General features: G+C 45.4%; 2 protein-coding genes across 3 annotated transcripts in view; both read left to right on the top strand.

The window, feature by feature from the left end:
* Positions 1 to 21,782, top strand: part of MED27 (mediator complex subunit 27) — a 185,238-nt gene that overhangs the window by 103,854 nt on the left and 59,602 nt on the right. The gene's annotated exons all lie outside the window — the stretch shown is intronic.
* Positions 3,755 to 5,533, top strand: LOC141999905 (uncharacterized). Its single transcript, XM_074973776.1, has 2 exons — positions 3,755 to 4,313; positions 4,942 to 5,533. The coding sequence occupies exons 1-2, from the start codon at positions 3,827 to 3,829 to the stop codon at positions 5,379 to 5,381; spliced, it is 927 nt and encodes a 308-aa protein (XP_074829877.1). The 5' UTR covers positions 3,755 to 3,826; the 3' UTR covers positions 5,382 to 5,533.

Below are 21,782 nucleotides of genomic sequence, written 5' to 3'. Positions count from 1 at the left end.
GTATGGGGAGAGGAATCCGTGCAATCAGAACTACTTTCCAGTTTTCGAAATGCCAAAACATTTGTCAAAATCTCCCAGGGTATTAAGGACAGAGGCCATAACAGGGACCCAAAGCAGTGCTGCGTGAAACTTAAGGAGCTGAGGCAAGCCTACCAGAAAACCAGAGAGGCGAACGGCCGCTCCGGGTCAGAGCCCAAAACATGCCGCTTCTATGATGAGCTGCATGCCATTTTAGGGGGTTCAGCCACCACTACCCCAGACGTGTTGTTTGACTCCTTCAATGAAAATGGAGGCAACACAGAAGCAGGTTTTGGGGACGAGGAAGATAGCTCACAGCAAGCAAGTGGAGAAATCGGTTTTCCCGACAGCCAGGAACTGTTTGTCACCCTGGAGCCAGTACCCCCCAAACCCACGCAAGGCTGCCTCCTGGACCCGCCAGGCGGAGAAGGGACCTCTGGTGAGTGTACCTTTAAAAATACTATACATGGTTTAAAAGCAAGCATGTTTAATGATTACTTTGCCCTGGCATTCGCGGCTCTTCTGGATGTACTCCCAAAGCCTTTGCAAAAGGTTTCTGAGGAGGGCAGCCTTATTCCATCCACCATGGTAGGACACTTTACCACTCCAGGCCAGTAGCACGTACTCAGGAATCATTGTAGAACAAAGCATTGCAGTGTATGTTTGCTGGCGTTCAAACAACATCCGTTCTTTATCTCTCTGTGTTATCCTCAGGAGAGTGGTTACCTGGTTGAAATAGGGTGCTTTTCTTAAGGGGACATTCAGAGGTGCCCATTCCTGCTGGGCTGTTTGCCTGTAGCTGAACAGAAATATTCTCCGCTGTTAGCCACGGGCAGGGTGGAGGGGCTAGCCACATGCTGGGGGGAGGCAAAATGCAACCTTGGAACGAAAACACATGTGCTATGTATGTAATGTTAACAGCAAGGTTTACCGTGAAAGAGTGTACCCATTGTTCATCAAGGGGGAGTGTACCCATTGTTCATCAAGGAGAAACAAACAGAACTTTCACACCGTAGCCTGGACAGTCATGAAACTGGTTTTCAAAGCTTCTCTGATGCGCACCGCGCCCTCCTGTGCTCTTCTAACCGCCCTGGTGTCTGGCTGTGCGTAACCAGCAGCCAGGCGATTTGCCTCAACCTCCCACCCCACCATAAATGTCTCCCCCTTACTCTCACAGATATTGTGGAGCGCACAGCAAGCAGTAATAACAGTGGGAATATTGGGTACACCGAGGTCTAACCGAGTCAGTAAACTGCGCCAGCGCGCTTTTAAACGTCCAAATACACATTCTACCACCATTCTGCACTTGCTCAGCTTGTAGTTGAACAGGTCCTGACTACTGTCCAGGCTGCCTGTGTATGGCTTTGAGCCATGACATTAAGGGATGGGCTGGGTCCCCAAGGATAACTATAGGCATTTCAACATCCCCAACGGTTATTTTCTGGTCTGGGAATAAAATCCCTTCCTGCAGCTTTTGAAACAGACCAGAGTTCCTGAAGATGCGAGTGTCATGTACCTTTCCTGGCCATCTCACGTTGATGTTGGTGAAATGTCCCTTGTGATCCACCAGTGCTTGCAGCACTAATGAAAAGTACCCCTTGCGGTTTATGTACTCGCCGGCTTGGTGCTCCGGTGCCAAGACAGGGATATGGGGTCCGTCTATGGCCCCACCACAGTTAGGGAATCCCATTGCAGCAAAGCCATCCACTATGACCTGCACACTTCCCAGGGTCACTACCCTTGATATCAGCAGATCTTTGATTGCGTTGGCTACTTGCATCACAGCAGCCCCCACAGTAGATTTGCCCACTCCAAATTGATTCCTGACTGACGGGTAGCTGTCTGGCGTTGCAAGCTTCCACAGGGTATTGCCACTTGCTTCTCAACTGTGAGGGCTGCTCTCATCTTGGTATTCTTGCACCTCAGGGCAGGGGAAAGCAAGTCACAAAGTTCCATGAATGTGCCCTTACACATGCAAAAGTTTCGCAGCCACTGGGAATCGTCCCAGACCTGCAACACTATGCGGTCCCACCAGTCTGTGCTTGTTTCCTGAGCCCAGAATCGGCGTTCCACCACATGAACCTGTCCCATTTGCACCATGATGCCCACATTGCCAGGGCCCGTGCTTTGAGAGAAGTCTGTTTCCATGTCCTCATCACTCTTGTCACCGCGCTGATGTCGCCTACTTGCCCGGTTTCGCTTTGCCAGGTTCTGGTGCTGCATATACTGCTGGATAATGCGTGTGGTGTTTAATGTGCTCCTAATTGCCAAAGTGATCTGAGCGGGCTCCATGCTTGCCGTGATATGGCATCTGCACAGAAAAAAGGCGCGGAACAATTGTCTGCCGTTGCCCTGACGGAGGGAGGGGCGACTGATGACATGGCTTATAGGGCTGGCTTACAGGGAATTAAAATCAACAAAGGGGGGGTGGCTTTGTGAGAAACAGAATGGCCCCCTCAAGGATAGAACTCAAAACTGGGTTTAGCAGGCTGTTGATTTCACGGAGGGAGGGAGGAGAAAATGAATACAAAACATATCTGGTCTATTTCTTGTTTTGGTCCACTTCATCTATCTTTATACATCTTGCTGGCAGCAGACTGTGCAGTACGACCGCTAGCCATTGTCCTCTCCTGGGTGCCCGGCAGAAGACGGTGCAGTATGACTGCTGGTCATCATCTTCTGCTGGCTGCTGATTAAAAGACAGTGCACTGCCGGTAGGACTGAATCGTCATGAGACGAAACTTAAAAGGGAAATGACCTTGCTGAGTCACTCCCATGTTTGCCCAGGCGCCCCTGACCTCATTGAGGTCGGTTAAAAGAGCACCCAGGACTACGTTGACGACGGCTACCAGTCATACTGCACCGTCTGCTGCCAAAAGGCAATAAACTGCTGCTATGTAGCAATGCAGTACCGCGTCTGCCAGCACCCAGGAGACACAGGGTGACAGTTACCTGAGTGGGCTCCATGCTTGCTGTGGTATGGCGTCTGCACAGGTAACTCAAGAAAAAAGGCGCAAAACGATTGTCTGTCCTTCCTTTCACGGAAGGTGGGAGGGAAGGGGGCCTGACGATATGTACCCAAAACCACCCGTGACAATGTTTTAGCCCCATCAGGCACTGGGATTTCTATCCAGAATTCAAATGGGCGGCAGAGACTGCGGGAACTGTGGGATAGCTACCCACAGTGCAACGCTCCGGAAGTCGACGGTTGCCTCGGTACTGTGGATACACTCCGCCAACTACATGCACTTAGAGCATTTGTGTGGGGACACACACAATCGACTGTATAAAAACGCTTTCTACAAAACCGACTTCTATAAATTCGACCTAATTTCGTAGTGTAGACATACCCTTAGTCACCCAACTCACATTGACTTTCAAGGGGAGCTGATAACTAAGGGCTTGGCTACACTGGCGAGTTAGAGCGCATTAAAGGAGCCCCAGGTCCACTAGTTCACTACCCGTCCACACTGGCAAGGCACATAGAGCGCTCCTGGTACTCCACCTTGGCGAGTGGAATAACGTTTTGTGCGCCCCCGCTGGAGTGCCACGGCACCAGTGTGGACACCCTGGTCCTATAGTGCGCTCTGATCAGACTCCAGAAGTGTCCCACAATGCCTGTTCTAGCCACTCTGGTCATCACTTTGAACTCTACTGCCCTGCCCTCAGGTGACCAACCGTCACCTTTAAATTCTCTGGGAATTTTGAAAATCCCCTTCCTGTTTGCTCAGCCAGGTGTGGAGTGCTCTCAGCGAATCTTTCCAGGTGACCATGGCTCCATGCACCAGGCGATCCCCAGTATGGAGCAATGGCGAGGTGCTGGGACCTCATCAGTGTTTGGAGGGAGGAAGCTGTCCAGTCCCAGCTGCGCTCCAGCTGTAGGAATTACGATACCTTCGGGCAGATATCAAGGGACATTATGGAAAGGGGCCATGACCCGGACGTACTGCAGTGCAGGGTTAAAGTAAAGGAGCTGCAGAATGCCTACCGCAAAGCCCGTGAAGCAAACAGCCGCTCCGGTGCTGCCCCTGTGACCTGCCGTTTCTACAAAGAGCTGGATGTGATACTAACGGGTGACTCCACCTCCACTCCGAGTACCACCATGGACACTTCAGAGCCCAGTTCAACAAGGCAGGAGGAGGAGGAGCAAAGTGGGAGCAAGGGTGCTGAGATGGAGGAAGACACCCCAGCATCCCTAGATGCATGCAGCCAGGAGCTGTTCTCAAGCCAGGAGGAAGGTAGCCAGTTGCAGCAGCCGGTGCTTGGGGAAGGACAAACACCAGAGGAGGTTCCCAGTAAGCGGCTTTTATTTTGGGAAGGAAGTGGGTTAGGGCTGCATGCATGCCTAGATGCCTAGAATAGGGCGTTGATGTGCTCTCTCACATTATGGTAATCTCTTCAAAGGTCTCATCCAGAATTTGGGCAATGTGCTTGTGCAGGTTTCTTGGGAGAGTCACTGTGGTTCTTGTCCCAATAAGGCTAAGTTGTCCGCCCCACTGTGCCGTGAGGGGCGGGGGGACCATTGCTGCACACAGGCAAGCTGCATATGGGCCAGGGCGGAAGCCGCATTGCAGTAGAAGACCCTCCCTTGCTTCCCAGGTCACCCTCAGCAGCGAGATATCTTCCAGGACGAACTCCTGTGGAAAATGTGGGGACAGTGTTCAGTATAGGGGCCCCCTGCCACTGTTGGCTCTCCCCAAGGTGCAGAAACCCAGAGGACAGTACAGCCATGAAACAATCAGTCACGCTTGACCTTGTGCTTACTCACCATTTTGGGGCTCCCGTGGGTTATGTGAGCTCGCTTTGGGACGGGCAAATTATGCTATTCTGTACACTGTGCTTGGCCTTAAGTATGAGGAAATCATTGCTCTGTCTGATGTGAACAATGCTGCCTCTATTAAGTGTTGCATTTTGCCTTTACAGATGCAACCTTGAGATCTCAGCCGTCCATGTTATCACCGGCCGAAAGACTCCAAAGAATCAGAAAGAGGCCACGTAGAAGCAAGGAAGACATGTTGCATGAAGTAATGCAGCATTCAAGTAATGAAAATCAAAAAGTGCAGGAGTGGCAGAACAGTGAAAGGAGGCTCCGCCAGCAGAATGAGGAGCGCCGGCACAAAAGTGCGGTGCTCCGGCAGCAAAGCACGGATCGGCTGATAAGCATAACAGAGCGCCAAGTGGACTCTGTGCAGGCGCTCGTAGCCATGCAGGCGGAGCACTACTGCATCCCGCCCCCCCTTCCCTCCGCAGCCCTTGTCCCAGAACTCTTTCCCTTGTGCCCCCATGTCACCTCCAACTCAACATCTGGGTTCTTACCACCACCAGCTGCCTCCAACACCTGTAGCTTCACCACCGAGCCCTGAAAACTATGACCCTTACCCACTGCACTCAACCCCCATCACCATGCAATATAGCCATCCTGAAGTGCAGCACTCATTGCACAGCACTCCAGACAGGAAGGCTGAGTATGATAACAGGACATACGCAAATCTGTGATTGTACCGTTCCCCACCTCACCCCCTTGCCCTTTCTGTTTCCCAAGCAGTTGTGTTTCTTTTCAATAAATGGATTTTTTGGCTTTGAAAACATTCTTTATTATTGCATAAAGTAAAAGATACCTTAGCCCAGGAAAGAAACAGGCACTGCAAGTCAGCGTAGCAAACACAGATTCCTGTGAACATTGGAACCACTGCACTTCATTCCCGTGCAGGGCATCAGACATTATTGGTGGCTTTCAGCCTCGAATTTCTCCCTCAAGGCATCCCTAATCCTTGCAGCCCCGCGCTGGGCCCCTCTAATAGCCCTGCTCGCTGGCTGTTCAAATTCAGCCTCCAGGTGTTGAACCTCCGAGTTCTATGCCTGAGTGAATCGTTCACCCTTCCCTTCACAAATGTTATGGAGGGTATAGCATGCGGATATAACCACGGGGATGCGGTCATTGGCCTGTTCCAGCTTCCCATGCAGAGAGTGCCACACTACAGTCATTCTGCACCAGCTCAGTCTGTTGTTGAACCGCTCCTTGCTGCTGTCAAGGCTCCCTGTGTAGGGTTTCATGAGCCACGGCATTAAAGGGTAAGTGGGATCTCCAAGGATCACAGTGGGCATTTTGACTTCCCCTATGGTGATCTTCTGCTCTGGGAAAAAAGTCCTGGCTTGCAGCTTCCTGAACAGGCCAGTGTTCCAAAAGATGCATGCGTCATGCACTTTTCCGGGCCAGCCTGTGTTAATGTCAATGAAACGCCCACGGTGATCCACAAGCGCCTGAAGAACCATAGAGAAATACCTCTTCCGATTAACGTACTTGGAGGCTAGGTGGGCTGGTGCCAGAATTGGAATGTGTGTGCCATCTATTGCCCCCCTGCAGTTAGGGAAACCCATTTATAGATTCATAGATGTTATAGTCAGAAGGGACCATTATGATCATCTAGTCTGACCTCCTGCACAATGCAGGCCACAGAATCTCACCCACCCACTCCTGCGAAAAACCTCTCACCTATGTCTGAGGTATTGAAGTCCTCAAATCATTGTTTAAAGACTTCAAGGAGCAGAGAATCCTACAGCAAGTGACAGACATGGAGACCAAGCTTTTGTCTCATCCCTAGAGGTCCCTCCGCAGAGGCTTTGAGTACTGTACATTGGTGGGACAGGGTGGAGAATCTCACAAATGCTGCCTGCCCTCAAGACCATTCTGATGCACTAACATCACTTAGAAAATACAGAAAAAGCATTCAGTGTCCCCCACACTGCTGTAAGATTGTGCAAAGCCATCCACAATGTCATGCACATTACCCAGAGTCACGGTTCTTCTGAGCAGGATGCGATTAATGGCCCTGCAAACTTGCATCAATACAATTCCAAAGGTCGACTTTCCCACTCCAAACTGGTTAGCGACTGATCGGTAGCTGTCTGGAGTTGCCAGCTTCCAGATTGCAATAGCCACCCACTTCTACACCGTTAGGGCAGCTCTCAATCTCGTGTCCTTGCACCGCAGGGTGGGGGCGAGCTCCTCACACAGTCCCACGGAAGTGGCTTTTCTCATCCGAAAGTTCTGCAGCCACTGCTCGTCATCCCAGACTTGCATGACGATGTGATCCCACCACTCAGTGCTTGTTTCCGGAGCCCAAAAGCGGTGTTCCACAGTGGTGAGCATGTCCGTGAATACCACAAGCAGACTCGTGTCATAGGCGTTACTCGAGTCGATATTGTCGGAGTCCTCGCTGTCACTTTGGATCATAAGGAATAACTCGATTGCCAAACGTGACGTGCTGGCGAGACTCGTCAGCATACTCCTCAGCTGTTCGGGCTCCATTCCCGCAGACCGAAGGGGAAGACAGAGCGCGCAGTACAAAAAACGTTGAAAGATGGCGCCAAATGTTGACGGAAGCACAGGGATTGCTGGGATGCGAACCGATGCATTACGGGGCGTTGGGACAAGACCCAGAGTGTCCCGCACCCTTCCCACAAGCACAGCGCCAGAATGGGACAAAGTGCTCTGTGGGATAGCTGCCCATAACGCACCGCTCCCAATGCCGCTGCAAGTGCCACAAATGTGGCCACGCCAGTGCACTTGCAGCTGTCAGTGTGGACAGACTGCAGCGCTTTCCCTGCTGTGCTCTTTGAAGGTGGGTTTAACTCAAAGTGCTCTACATCTGCAAGTGTAGCCATGCCCTAACTCCTTCATGCCTTCTGAAAATCCCAGCCTGATTTAATACACTGTATGATAGTGAAACTCCTGTATAAAGTTGCGTTGGAGAAATGAGTGACACGGCTATAAAGTGAGGGATTTATGAAGCAAAAATAAATTTTGAATTGTGTATCATGCATTCTAAATGTCTGCATTAGAGGGGAATCTAATTTATTAACACCTAATTGCATGTTGCTATATTCAGACCCCCACATTCCCCCGTCAAAAAACAAACAAAAAAACTCCACACTACACATACACCTTGCAGAAGACCGCTCTGGTTCCTCAGTGTTTTTAAGGTTAGATTTCTCAGTTCTGATCTATCACAGGCAAATTGACATATTTGTTAAAAACATAATCCTGAAGAGAAACTTCATGGGTTGATCACAAAATCCCATCAGAAAACCTTTTAAATTAGAAGCTCATGTAGCTTAAAATAGACTTTTTTATGGTTTATTAAAAGTTTCTCCAGTAATTTGGTTACACTGAGTCCTGTATGTAAAGTACATGAGTTACTTATTTAATCATTTTTGTCATGCTTCTTACCATGAAACATCAGTGGTATCTATGGCTGGTATCAATCTTGCCATCTGATATATTATTGGGTGAAGCATATAGGTTTTGGGTAAGGTAGCAAGCGGCTAGTCACGTTCATTGTTTTTAAAAGGCAAGAAACTGAGCTTTACATTTACGCATTCATTCAGCTCTTCACTTCCAAAGATGGTCTGCAAATATTGAAAGTCTAAATGAGTGAACGTGGCTCTGCATTGAATTTGCTGCCTGAAATATTCCACTGTAAAGCATCTAGGGTCAAATTCTGACCCCTCAATTGACAGGGCTACACTGGGTCTAAGTGAGTGTGGTACTTGGCCCCTGACAAGGGAACAGACCAGAAATGTTTGCAAGGCTGTGACTAGAACGCTAATCAGACGAGTTTACTTACAATTTTGAATTAACAGATTTTGAATTAAACAAATGTATTGCTTTAACCCTTTAGTCTTTTGTAACAAACCCAGCTCTTAATCTCATAAACTACATTTTAGCATATGGTCTATAAAGTGCTCTGGTTAATATGAGTGGTGCACTGAGGCCTAAATCCAGGCTCTTATCAGTCTGTCTTACATATGTGTATGGCCCCTATTTTACTGTAGAATCTGAGTGCTTTACCTTTTTTAATGCATTTATGATCACAACACACTTGTGAGGTAGAAGAATACTATATCCCCATTTTACTGATGGGAAGCCGAGGTACAGAGAACTGTGACTTGCGGAAGGCCAGACAGGAGCAGGAAATTGAAATGGATCTCAAGTCCCAAATTAGAACGGTTACATCCTTCCTCTTTGAGTATATGGGCTGGGCACTAGAGAAATGCACATGGGGAATGGATAAATTCTTCCTACCGTCTCTAACACCCACTTTCCGTGACCAGCCCATGGAGCAGTTGCAGAGTTCCTGTGTAGAATCTGCTTCAATCCAGTGGCTGAAGTTCACAGCATTACATAGAAGGTGCTTGCACCCTAAGTTCCCTCTAAGCCGCACAGCTGCCTATTAAGCCCCGCGCAGAGGCTCAGGGCTGTGCAGGAAGAGGTCCCCCTCCCCGCTGGCTCCAGCGCGGACCTGCTGCAGCCAGGGGAGAGTGCCCCTCCCTGCTGACCCCAGCGCGGACCGGCGGGGGGAGGGGCGCCACTCCCCGCTGGCCCCAGTGTGGACCTGCCGCGGCCGGGGGAGAGGCGCCCCAACATGGACCTGCCCCAGACTTGCTGTGGCTGGAGAAGAGCCCCTCCCTTGGCCCGGCCCGGCCCAGGCCTGCCGGAGCTGCCGCACCTGGGGAGAGGCGCCTCTCCCCCTGCCCCGAGCTGCAGCGAGAGAGGGTTGGGGGGAGTCCTCTCTCCACACCGCAGCCCTGGGACAGCCTGCACCCCCATTCCCCTGAGCCCCACCCCAGAGCCTGCACCCCAACCCTCTGCCCCAGCCCTGAGCCCCCTCCCACACTTCTAACCCCTCTGCCTACCTCCACCACATGAATTTTGTTATGTGCACCAATATGAAGGTGATGTGTCTATATTGGTGCACATAACAAAATTCATTCCGCACATGGAAATGAAAAATTAGAGGGAACACTGCTTTCACCCCCAAATGATAGAACTGCACTGGTTCCACTCCACATTTGCAGGGGAGAGAACTAGATTTTCCTTTTAACATTGCAGGCTTCATGCTAAAATTCTATTTTTATATACATTTTGACTGATAAAATAACTGAACAGATGAAAAACTCCTCATTTTCCTCTTTGCAACAGCAAGGGAGGTCAAGAGAGAACTCTGTGAGTCTGAATTCAAAGAGTTTACTATGAATTCTTCATACTTGTGGCATGTTTGAATCAAACCCGTGGATCCTCCTGTCCTCTACTTCTTGCTTGTCCATGGGGAATACTGATTCTATAGCAGCCACACTTTCAGGCCTACCCTCACCACAATTGACTCAGGGAGGGATGCAGAATGTTTAATACAGCCAAAAACTATATTAACTTTCACTGTGGATTGGGGAGAATCTGAGGAACCCAACTGGCTCCCTTCTCCTCCCCAACCCCACCTCCAGCTTTGTGCAGTCTGAATCTAGGCAAAATATCTGTAAGGGGCTTTTGCAGATTAAAAAGGGAAATCCTGTTGCCTACCTGGAACACTTCCATAGAACATAAGAACAGCCATACTGGTTCAGACCAGTGGTCCATCTAGCCCAGTATCCTGTCTTCCAACAGTGGTCAGCGCCAGATGCTTCAGAGGGAATGATCAGAACAGGGCAATTATCAAATGATCCATCTCTTGTCATCCAGTCTCAGCTTCTGGCAGTCAGAGGATGGGATTGTGTCCCTGACCATCTTGACTAACAGCCATTGGTGGACCTATGTTCCATGAATTTATCTCGTTCTTTTTTTTAATCCAGTTATACTTTTGGCCTTAACAACATCCCCTGACAATGAGTTCCACAGGTTGACTGTGTTGCGTAAAGAAGTACTTCCATATATTTGTTTTAAACCTGTTGTCTATTAATTTCATTGGGTGATTCCTGGTTCTTCTGGTATGTGAAGGGGTAAATAACACTTCCCTATTCACTTTTCCACAGCATTCATGACTTTATAGACCTCTATTGTATACCCCCTTAGTCATCTCTTTACTAAAATAAACATTCCCAGTCTTTTTAATCTCTACTCATATGAAAGCTGTTCCATCATTTTTGTTCTTCTGTGTACTTTTTACAATTCTAATATATCTGTCTTGAGATGGGGTGACCAGGATTGCATGCAGTATTCATAGAATCATAGAATATCAGGGTTGGAAGGGACCCCAGAAGGTCATCTAGTCCAACCCCCTGCTCGAAGCAGGACCAATTCCCAGTTAAATCATCCCAGCCAGGGCTTTGTCAAGCCTGACCTTAAAAACCTCTAAGGAAGGAGATTCTACCTTACTGAAGGTGTACTATGGATCTGTACAATGGCATTATGGTATTTTCTGTCATATCATCTATCCCTTTCCTAATAGTTCTTAGCATTCTCTTAGCTTTTTTGATTGCCAGTGCACGTTGATTGGATGTTTTCGGAGAATTATCCACAATAACTCCAAGATCTTTCTTGAGTGGTATCAGCTAAATTAGACCCCATCATTTTATGTGTATAGTTGGGATTATGTTTTCCAATACTGTGCACTTATCAACATTTAATTTCATCTGCCATTTTGTTGCCCAGTCACCCAGTTTAGTGAGATCTCTGTAATTCTTTTCAGTCAGTTTTGGACTTTAAAAAATTATTCAAGATAGTTGTGTTTGCAAATTTTGCCATTTCATTGTTTTTCCCCTTTTCCAGATCATTTATAAACATGTTGAACAGCACAGGTCCCAGTACAGATTTTTGGGGTATCCACCTATTTGCCGCTCTCCATTATGAAAAGTGACCATTTCTTCCTGTTCTTTGTTTCCTATCTTTTATCCAGTTATTGATATGTGAGAGGACCTACACTTATGGGATAAGACTGCTTATTATGCTTATGAGCTTTTGGTGTGGGACTTTGTCAAAGGCTTTCTGAAAGTCCAAGTACATTTTATCAATTGGATCACCCATGTCCACATGTTTAGTGACATCCTCAAAGAATTGTAATAGATTGGTGAGGCATGATTTCCCTAAAAAAACCCCATGTTAACTCTTCCCTAACATACCATGTTCGTTTCAATCAAGTTGCCTGACACTGAAGATAGGCTTCTTGGCCTGTAATTGCCAGGATCATCTCAGGAGCCTTTTCTAAATATTGGTGTTACATTAGCTACCCTCCAGTCATCTGGTCTAGAAGCTGATTTAATTGATAAGTTACATGCCTACACCTGCACAAAAGATAGGTGCCTTTCTGTTAGCAGAGCCAAGCCCACACCAGCACTTTTGTTGGTAAAACTTTTGTCACCCAGGGGTGTAAAAAACACACCCCTGACCGACATGAGTTTTACTGATAAAGGTGGTGATGTGGACAGCACTGTGTTGGCAGGAGAGGCTCTCCTGCCGACATATCTAACTCTGCTCATTGGGGGTGGTTTCATTATGCCAGCAGTAGAGCATAGAGCATTACAAGCATAATCCTGGTGGTAAAGAGCAGCTACACGGGAGACCTTTCAGCGTTACAGCTGTAGCAGTTAAGCTGTGCCACTGTATGGTACGCAGTGTAGCCATAGCCTTGTGTTGAGTAGGGTAATAGTCTCCTGCTCCCCATCCAGCAGAAACACCAGCCAAAAGAGTGATCTTTTGCCAACCTAGGCTCAGCTACTAGCCCATTTCTAGGAGGCAGGCCTCAGTTATAACAGCCTATCCTAAAGCCTAGCAGTGGGTCTACAGATGAGGCCAGGCCTATCCTCCCACAGAGAGGTTCTGGCAGGCTGCATTTTTCAGACAGCTCTGGGGTTCCTGCCAGGCTTCTTGCAGCATGTGGGAGTGGCCGGTCTGCTCTTCTTCCCAGCCAGCCTCCAGCTACTGGGCTTTCCTTCCCTAGACTATCACCTAGCACAGACGTAGCAAGGTGAAGCTTATTGAGCTCATGGCTGCTCTTTAATCCCTTTCTGTCCAGTGCAGGGTTTGTATACCCCATCAAACCTTCCTTTTAAAGACACAAAATAATAATAAAAAAGTTTCTAATATTTAATTTCCATTGAACAGAGAAAAGCGAAAGGTGGAAAACTAGCCTTCTGAAATGGGGGGTGTGACAACTTTTTCTTTGACACTTCCATCCCTGCCCCCACCCTCCAGCAAACCTAAGACTTGGTTTCTTGAAATCATGAATGTACTTACTGTGCCATCCCTCCATTCTTGCTGTCTGAGTGAGCTGCCAGGAAACTGAAATTTACAAGCACCCTGCTCTCAAAATCATTTGGAGAACAAGATTCTCATCCATTCCAGTCAAAAGAAACAAGCAGATAAGAAGTTTGGATAGCAGGATTTGTGTGTGAGCACCCATAATTCGAGGGAACCCAATTGCTTTGTGTTTGCTGATAGGCCACCAAACCAAGATATTGAGATTTTAGTTTCACCCTGTTCTTGGGAGGGCTGTTTTTAATTACCTTTCTGCATCAGAAGACTTCAAACAGCTAAATAGTCATCTTAAATAGTAATATTTTTTTCAGATTTTGACCTTGTCATATGAGCCAAGTCTCTCTGTAAAGAATGAGGATGTACAGCAGTATGTGAGTTTGTGTATACAGTTGACCATTGCTTTTCAAAATGGCAGTCTCTTGGGGACTTCATGTGTCACAATAAAACAATTCATTTTGGAAAATTTCTAATCACAGTCTGGGCAAACTGACTGAATATCGTTCATCTGACTAATAATGTTTCCCATACATACTAGTCACTTCAGGACACAAACAAAAATAGAAATTGTGTTGCTCGATATTGTGGTTTAGTGGCTTACTGAATTTTTTTAGCCAAAACTTTTAAATACATATATTTGTTTTCAGAATTCTTTTCCAAATTTTAAAGGCTTATAATGAAAACACAACGTCTGTGAATCACTGGTAATTAGTCAAATGATGAAATACCACTTACATCATGATATATACTAAGCTATAATACAATTCAGTATTCCTTGTTCAGATTTATAGAATCTTTATTATTCCACACAAATTTTTCTTATACCCAGAAACATGTTTATCTTTAAAAAGTATTGAACCTTAAAAAAGGTTGATACTGCTAATTGCCCAGTTTAGCCTTGCTCCCAATTCAAATGCATTTAGTGTGTGCTGGAGCTTAAAGTAAAAGGTGTTTTGAGTGGCTGCTTGATATGTATCACTTTACCCAGAATCTGTACTAACAAATGGATCTTTATTGCTGTAACTTTACCATTATATGTCCCAATAATGTATTCTATTGGAAAGAGAGAAAAATACCTTGGCAAAGGAACAGATTACAAATGTAACATTCCATCACTGTTTGTAGCTTGTGGCTTGTACACAATGATAAAGGATATTATTTTGGTAGCTATAACATTTGTCTGTCCTCTCAAATGTAGGAGGTTTTGTTTTGTTTTTCCTACTATCTGGGTTTTTCCTTCTGTCTCTTGAATTTCTGGTGTTTTCATTGTCTGGCTGCCTTCTAAATGAAACTTTGATATAAAAACCAGGAGGGCAAGCAAGCTTTAGAGGTCTATGTGGAAAATACAGCAGGCAGCACAGCACAGATTCAAAGGGAAAATATCTCCTAACTCTCCAGAAACTTAAAAAATATTTGAGAGGTAGAATCTGGACTTCTATTTCCTCTAAATTGCCACATGAGAAGGAACATAAATCTCCATCTATTGAACACCAACTTTCAGCTTATATTTGTAGGGATAAAACAGTCTGCCTTTTATCGAAGTAGAGTATCTTCATCCCAATAGGTGCTAACAGGTTAAGAAATATTAGATATGGAAGGGTGAATAACTGCAAAACACAAAACCCATCCACTAGATGAAAGTAGAAGTTCTGACATGCATGTTGGTGCCTTTATTAGATGCTGAGATTGCATAGACAAATGAATTGTCATGTTTATAGCTAAATCTGAAAAACACGCATTGTGAGCAATTGGAATTCCACAGAAATGAGAAACAAATTTCAGGAAACGTCAAACATTAAATTTATAATAGTTGAAAGAATGCATGTAATCTACAAAATACTATGTGCATGTGATCAGAGTTTGATTTAATCCACGAAAGTAAAAGACATTATTTGAAAAAGAAAATGATGCCAGAGACATGCCTATGCTTCCGTAATAAGAAAACTGCAACACTGTGATTTAATAAAATTCAGTCTTGGGATTCTGGTGAAACCTCTACTCTCCTGGTTTATGATGTTGCTAGTAACTCTCTGGGGAATTATATTCCTAATTCTCCCTCCCCCCATTTGTCTGTTTGGGTTTTTGAATCTTCAGTAAATTCAGGGGGATTGTGTGAATAACATAAATGATCACTATGTTCTCTTTCTTCCAGCAATGCTAATAATGTGGTCAAGTATAATGCATTAAAAAAGTATAACAATGAAAACTTGGTATGCTTGCTATGCATCAATCTTTCTACCCAAGGGTAAAATCTCACTGACCTGAAATGGATATAGAATGCATAATAGGTAACATACTTCATCCAAAGATCTACATGCCCGTCACAAAAGCAGGTTATCATCATGATTCCTGTTTTACAGAGGAAGAAATGAGGCACAGAGCAGGGAGGTGAGGTGACTTTCTCCTGTTGCTGTTCTTCCATAGCAGAGCTGACAATAGAATACAGATCCTTTTTCATGCCATTCTTGTTTTACAAGCTTGGACCCAAGAATGATATGTTACGATTTAGGCCCCAGTCCTGAAAACAGTCCAGCTGGATTGGACCGTTGCACCTTGAGCAGAGCCTCACTGACTTCATCAGGACTCTGTGTGGGCAGAGGGGACCTGCCCATGTGGATCTGATTGCAGGATCAGGGCCTTTGAGAAAAGGAATTTGAGGTATTTTCTTTTTGTGACAAATTACAGAGAATACAGTCATGAAATTTTTAATGTCTGCAGTTTTCTCCTGAGTAAGGCTGCGATTTAGTCGTGGAGGTCACGGAAGTCACGGAATCTGTGACTTCCAAAGACCTCCGTGACTTCAGCCAGTGCCGGCTGGAAGCTGCAAGGGATCCCCACTGCTTCCAGCTGCCATGGGCGGCAAGAGGGACTCCCGCCACTGCAGGAATCAGAAGGATCTGCTGCTTCCTGCTGCCGTGGGCGGCAAGAGGGACCACTGCCACTCCTGGCCACCATGGGCATCAGGGGGATCCCCAGAGCTCCTGGTCGCCACGGGACACACACACTAATCAAACCCATTCTGCGGTCCTTTACATATAAAACTAAGCAGTAGTAACTACAGAAAATGTTTAACCATCATCTCCATGATAAAGTTACAGTTTCTGAATGTTACGCTACTCCAGGTTGGTTCTTCATATTGACTAATTGGATTGTATTTTGATTGTCTGTTAGTGTTCTGGTATCAGATCTTTGGACTGTCAGGACACCCATTGTAAGAAGTTTGCTCAGTGGTATTTAGTAAAACAGAAGAAACTGCAGTAAAGATTTTCATGCTGGAAAATCAATATAAATGTATTTGTTTATGAGTATTTGCCCTTTATGAATATTTGCCCCTTATGTTCTCTATATAAAAAGCTAACATTTGTACTCTGAAATTGTTTTAAAGGACAGTTGCTGAAACAGTGGTGTATTGTATTCTTAGTCTATTTTTAGGTGGAGTAAATGACTACTGTTAGTGTTTATTGTTAGATTGTGAAGTAAGTTCTACTTTTACAAACAGATGGAGAGTTTACACAAGGAGTTTGTGTGCTGTGAAGTATTCATTCTGAAATCCTATTACCACTGATGTTGCACATTTATGGAGGGTTGTTTTTCCTTTCAAGCTATGTATAAAGGAATTATTGACAATTTTCACAAAACATATAAAGACTAGTAAACAAGCTTCGACAAGAATCCAGTAATGACTGTAAAATAGACACATGCTTATTTTGCTAAGCACATTCACACATTCTAATGTCCCCAGCCCTCTTTTGATTACTATTGTGGAGCTAAGGAGTTCTGGAGGAAGGTTCCATGCTAGTTAGAAAAAAAACTGTTTCAATACTATTAAAATCGCCAGTATGAATTTTACTGCAGGGTCCTTCTCTCTAACTTACACGTATTGTTACATTATATCACTTACATTGTGTGGTAGCATTATGGATTTATTTAATGCTGTGATCAGGGATCTTTTTGCTTTATATTTAAAAACAAAAAACCCAACTCCCTGCTCCAAGGTAATTCAATATAAACAACTGTTAAAGAATGTTATAACTGAGAATTTGAATGCTCAGATGTCAGGAAATGTCTGTCTGTCTGTCTGACTGAAGGGAGGCCATGAGTGTGCACTTATTTGCGTGTGTAGAGGTGTGAGCTACAATTACTGGGGAATTATAGCTTTGAATTTCCTGACATCTGTGTTCATATTTTCAACAATAATCTCAGGTTAGTGTTGTTTTTGAGATGTTTTCTTTTTTAATTTTTGTGAGTCTCTTCACAGGTGGGGTGGGGTGTCCACCCCACACAAGACCTGACTTGTTAAAAAGGGCCAGTTAACCCCATGAGAGGCTGCACCTGGAGGAGAGTCAAGGCAGATGAGGTCTGATGAATGATGATGCCCAGCTGGGCAAGGGCAGACTGATCTAATATAAAACCAGAAAGTAAAGAGCAAGAGGTGGTGGCAGATAGGAACTTTCCAGTCATCCCCTAGAGAGGAGGGTTTCATCAGCACAGTGACTATCTTTGGCATCAATGGTGATGCAGCATGGCAGATCACATTGTCAGGATTGGTACCAACCTCGGTGTTGGTACCGAGTGAGAATAGGATATCATTGCTGGTTGTCAGGGCACCGACTTCGGTATCTACCTCAGTGGCAATGCAGCCAACATATTGAACTTTGCATGAGGCTGGATATTTGTTCGCTTCTCCGGTGGTTGGCTTCCCTATGAAATCTGGATGACTTTGAGGATCCATTGGGATCAAGTTGGCAGCCATCCTCCTCCTCACCTTTGTTCTTGAGACATTGGTCTAGAAGGTGGTTGAAACCTTCTTTGTATCCCGGATTAGTACCAGGATTGGCACTGTTTCCACAATAGAGATGGCCCCTTGGTCCAGTGCCTGCTGGCAACTGATGCTATACCCTTATCCTCACTGGCCTCCGTGGAATCCAGGGGAGGTTCGTTGTTCTTTAAAATTCTGATCCTACATCCACTTCACCCAACCATCTCGGGGTATCAGCTCCTCAGCCATTTTGCTGCAAACTCAAGCAGAGGTAGCTCCTTTGGAGCATGAGCACACTGAACAGGTATATACAGATATCAGTACTGCAGCAAGAGGTTCCAGTGGTTTATCTTCCTTTGTCCTCATCACCAGATGACTAGGTAGTGCTGGAGTCTTTCTCCCCAGTGCCTGGAGATTTTAAGGAGCATAAAGATCCTCTCAGAAAAATGGCTTCAGCGCCTTGCATATGCAGGCTCATTTTGTGCAAGGGAACGTGCATATTCATGGACACCCTTCAGTCTTTAATCCTGGGAAGAGTCGTTCTCCCCATAAATGAAGCACTGCTGTGGAATACTCCAGCTTCTTTGACACCTATGGCAAAGTGTACAGACAAGTTTTGTTACTGTGCAGGGGTTGCGTTTCTATTCATGTCCTGCCCCTAACTTGCTTATCCTGACAGCAGCCAAAGAGAGGTCAAACAAGGGAGGTTCAAGACTACGCCAAAGGCCAAGGAAGCAAAGATGTTGAATCTCACGGTCAGGAAAATATATTTGACTTCCTCCTTGCAGAATTGCATTGCAAACCAGCAAACTCCACTGTCTAAGTATAATTTTGTGAATTGGGATTCAATAGCCAAATTCAATGACAAGTTGCCGGAATCCTCTAAAGAGGAGTTTAGGGCATTTATTACACAAAGCGTATGGTCTCCATGATGCCTTTTCAGTCGTCACTGGACATAGCTGATGCAGATGGCAGAATTCTGCCATCAGCGGTTATGAACAGAAGGCCCTTGTGGTTGCAGAACTCTGTAATAGTGCCAGATATCCAGCAGAGTGTGGCCAGTTTTTTTTCCTGATAAAACAGATGAGATGTTATTCATTTTAAGGACTTGTGAGCACCTGTGCTTTTTTTTTTCCACACCAGCCGTGAAAATGTGTCTTTTCACAGTCAGCAACAACAGCAGCAGCAGCATGCCTGAGACTACTGGGCCATATGGCCGTGTCCGCTTACGTGGTGTAGCATGTGAGGTAGCATCTTCAGTTGTGGAGGTTGGTCTGTTGTCCCAGTTCCCATTCATTGGACAGACTTATTTGAGTACCCCCAGAAATATTGGACTCGCTACACTGGTGGACAGATCAGAACAGTGCGTACGAGGGGATTCATTGTACCCATCTTCCATGGAGCCAAACAGTAGTCACAATGCTTCCACAATAGGTTGAGGAGCGCATCTAGGGATGTTAAAGGTTCAAGGTTTGTGATCAGAGCAGAAGGCGTGCTGTCTTATCAATATGCTGGATCTTCAGGTAGTATATAATGCATGTTGGGCCTTTTGGGATCAGCTTCAGAAAGCAATTGTTCACACACTCATGGACGATACCACCATAATGTATTATGTGAACAAGCAAGGAGGAACCTGCTCCAATCAGTTTGTCAGGAAGCAGTGAAGTCCTGGCACTTCTGGAGCCAGGAAGACATCATGTCCACAACAGCAACATTTACTGGACTCTCAAAACCAGCTGGCTGGTAGGATTTTCTCAGACAACCATGAGTGGTTCCTGAAGAGCAGTGTAGTGAGGTCCATTTTCAGGGAACAAGGCATTCCTTCCATCAAACTTCTTGGCCCAAAGGACAACAAGAAATGTCAGTTTTGTTCCCGAGTGGGGCTTGGTCCAGGTTCCATATCCAATGTTTTCTCTCTGAACTGGAGAGTGGACCTGATGTATACCTTTTCCCCATGTCCTCTGATTCATCAGATATTCTCAAAATCAAGATAGAATATGCCAAGCTGATTCTTATTGTACTGGCCTGGCCAAAGCAGGTTCTAAGACTGTCGGCTCAGCCTCCCAAGACTCTTCCTCTCCTGCCCAACGTGCTGATTTAGCTCATGGCCAGGTTGTCTATCCTACACTGGGCAATCTACACTTCGTAGAATGGATGGATCATGGCTAAATGAAGAGGAAGGGCAATTTTCAGAAGCAGTTTGGAAAGTCCTGCTAAATAGTAGAAAGACATGTACTAGGCATTTATTTGGCTAAGTGGAAGCGTTTTTTGATTTGGGCAATATCAAAGGGATTTCAACCCATATTGGCTTGTGTTCAGGATAGTTTGGACTGCCTGCTACAGTTAGTCCCGGGCCTAGCTCTTAGCTTCTTGAGAGTTCACTTGGCAATGATCTCAGATTTCCATGTTCCTATCCAAGGAAAGTCGGTTTTCTCAAACTCCATTTCTGAAGGGTGTTGTTTGCCTGTGTTCACCGGTGTAGGAAATGGTGTCATACTTTGCTGTCTGCCCTTATGGGTCCTATGTTTAAGTTGATAGCAACCTGCTTGTTGTCTCTCCTTTCCCAGAAGAGAGCCTTTCTGGTGGCTAGAACATCTGCAAGAAGAATCAGCAAATTACAGACCTTAATGGCAGAATCTCCTTATATTCAGTTATTTCAAAGACAAGGTGTCCTTTAGGCTACATCCAAAGTTCTTGTCTAAGGTAGTGTCATAGTTTCACCAATTTATTTACTTACCTATATTTTTTCCTGAGTTATACACAAATGTGTATTAGCAACATCTCCATACCTGAGATGTGAGGTAGTGCTTGGCAGTCTACTTGGAGAGGACTAAACCATTTTGTTCATCTTGTTGACTTTTGTCTGCTGTGTGGATCGGATGAAAGGTTAGCCAGTCTCTACTCAAATGATCTCCAGGTGGATAACTTCCTATATTACCACAGCTTATGTGGTAGTTCAGATGATGCCCCCACAGTCATTACAGGCCCATTTGACAAGAGCATAAGTTTTAGCGATGATCGATCACATTTCTCAGCAATGTCTCAATATTGGCTTCCATGGTCTTCCATACATACTTTTGCTAGACATTATGCTATTACCATGGCACCTAGATCAGACATGAACTTTGGGAAGGCTGTTGTGCAGTCACTGTTTAAATAGACTCCAAGCCTCACCATCTACCGAAAATGCTTGGGAGTCACCTGAGTGGAATACACATCTCCAACCACTCAAAAAAGAAAAGATGGTTATATATCTGTACTACTTAACTGTTATTCAAAATTTTGGTGCCGACGTGTAATCAACTACCCTCCCACTGCACTGGAGTCTTTGGCCTTGGATTTCTGTGCAAAGGAATTGAGAGAAGTCAGGCCAGCACTTCCTTTATGTAGCCGGGAAGGGGCTAAGGCCACAGAGCTCAAGCACCACCCCTATAGGTACTGTTCGTTAAAATTCTGTGTCTTTAGTGCGCTGGGTGCGCGCACCTGAGCGGAATATACATCTGCACCTACATTCCAAAGAACAATAGTTACCTTACATTTACATAGCTATCTTTTCCTTAACAACCAAAATATCACTACCTGCAGTGTAGAGTCTAAAATAAACTAAGCGAAACAATTAAAAACTCATACCCCTTAGAGTTTGGAGTTTAGCCTGTTGACTTTTTAGATGCATGCTGGTTCAGCTATTTGAAATTTGCAGGTCTTTGCTGCATTTTTTTTAAAGTGCTTTTGACATCACTGTTATATTTTTATAAATTACTTAACTGAGGGTGATATTGCCAGAAAGTAAATCTGCAGAAAAGATTTCTTTTGAATTTGCCCTGTCATCCCCCCCCCCGGCCTTCAGAAACATCATCTTGTGAAAGTAAAAGAAAAATGAGTGAGAATTCTCAGTGGTGTGTGGTTCACCGACGCAAAATTCTTCAGAGCTTGCTCTACGGGAAGAGACATAAATGAAAAGATGGCTGCATCTTAAATTTG

Source organism: Natator depressus, chromosome 16 (assembly GCF_965152275.1).
Source record: "Natator depressus isolate rNatDep1 chromosome 16, rNatDep2.hap1, whole genome shotgun sequence".
In the NCBI taxonomy this organism is placed as follows: Eukaryota; Metazoa; Chordata; order Testudines; family Cheloniidae; genus Natator; species Natator depressus.
This window is presented reverse-complemented; position numbering and strand designations above follow the sequence as displayed.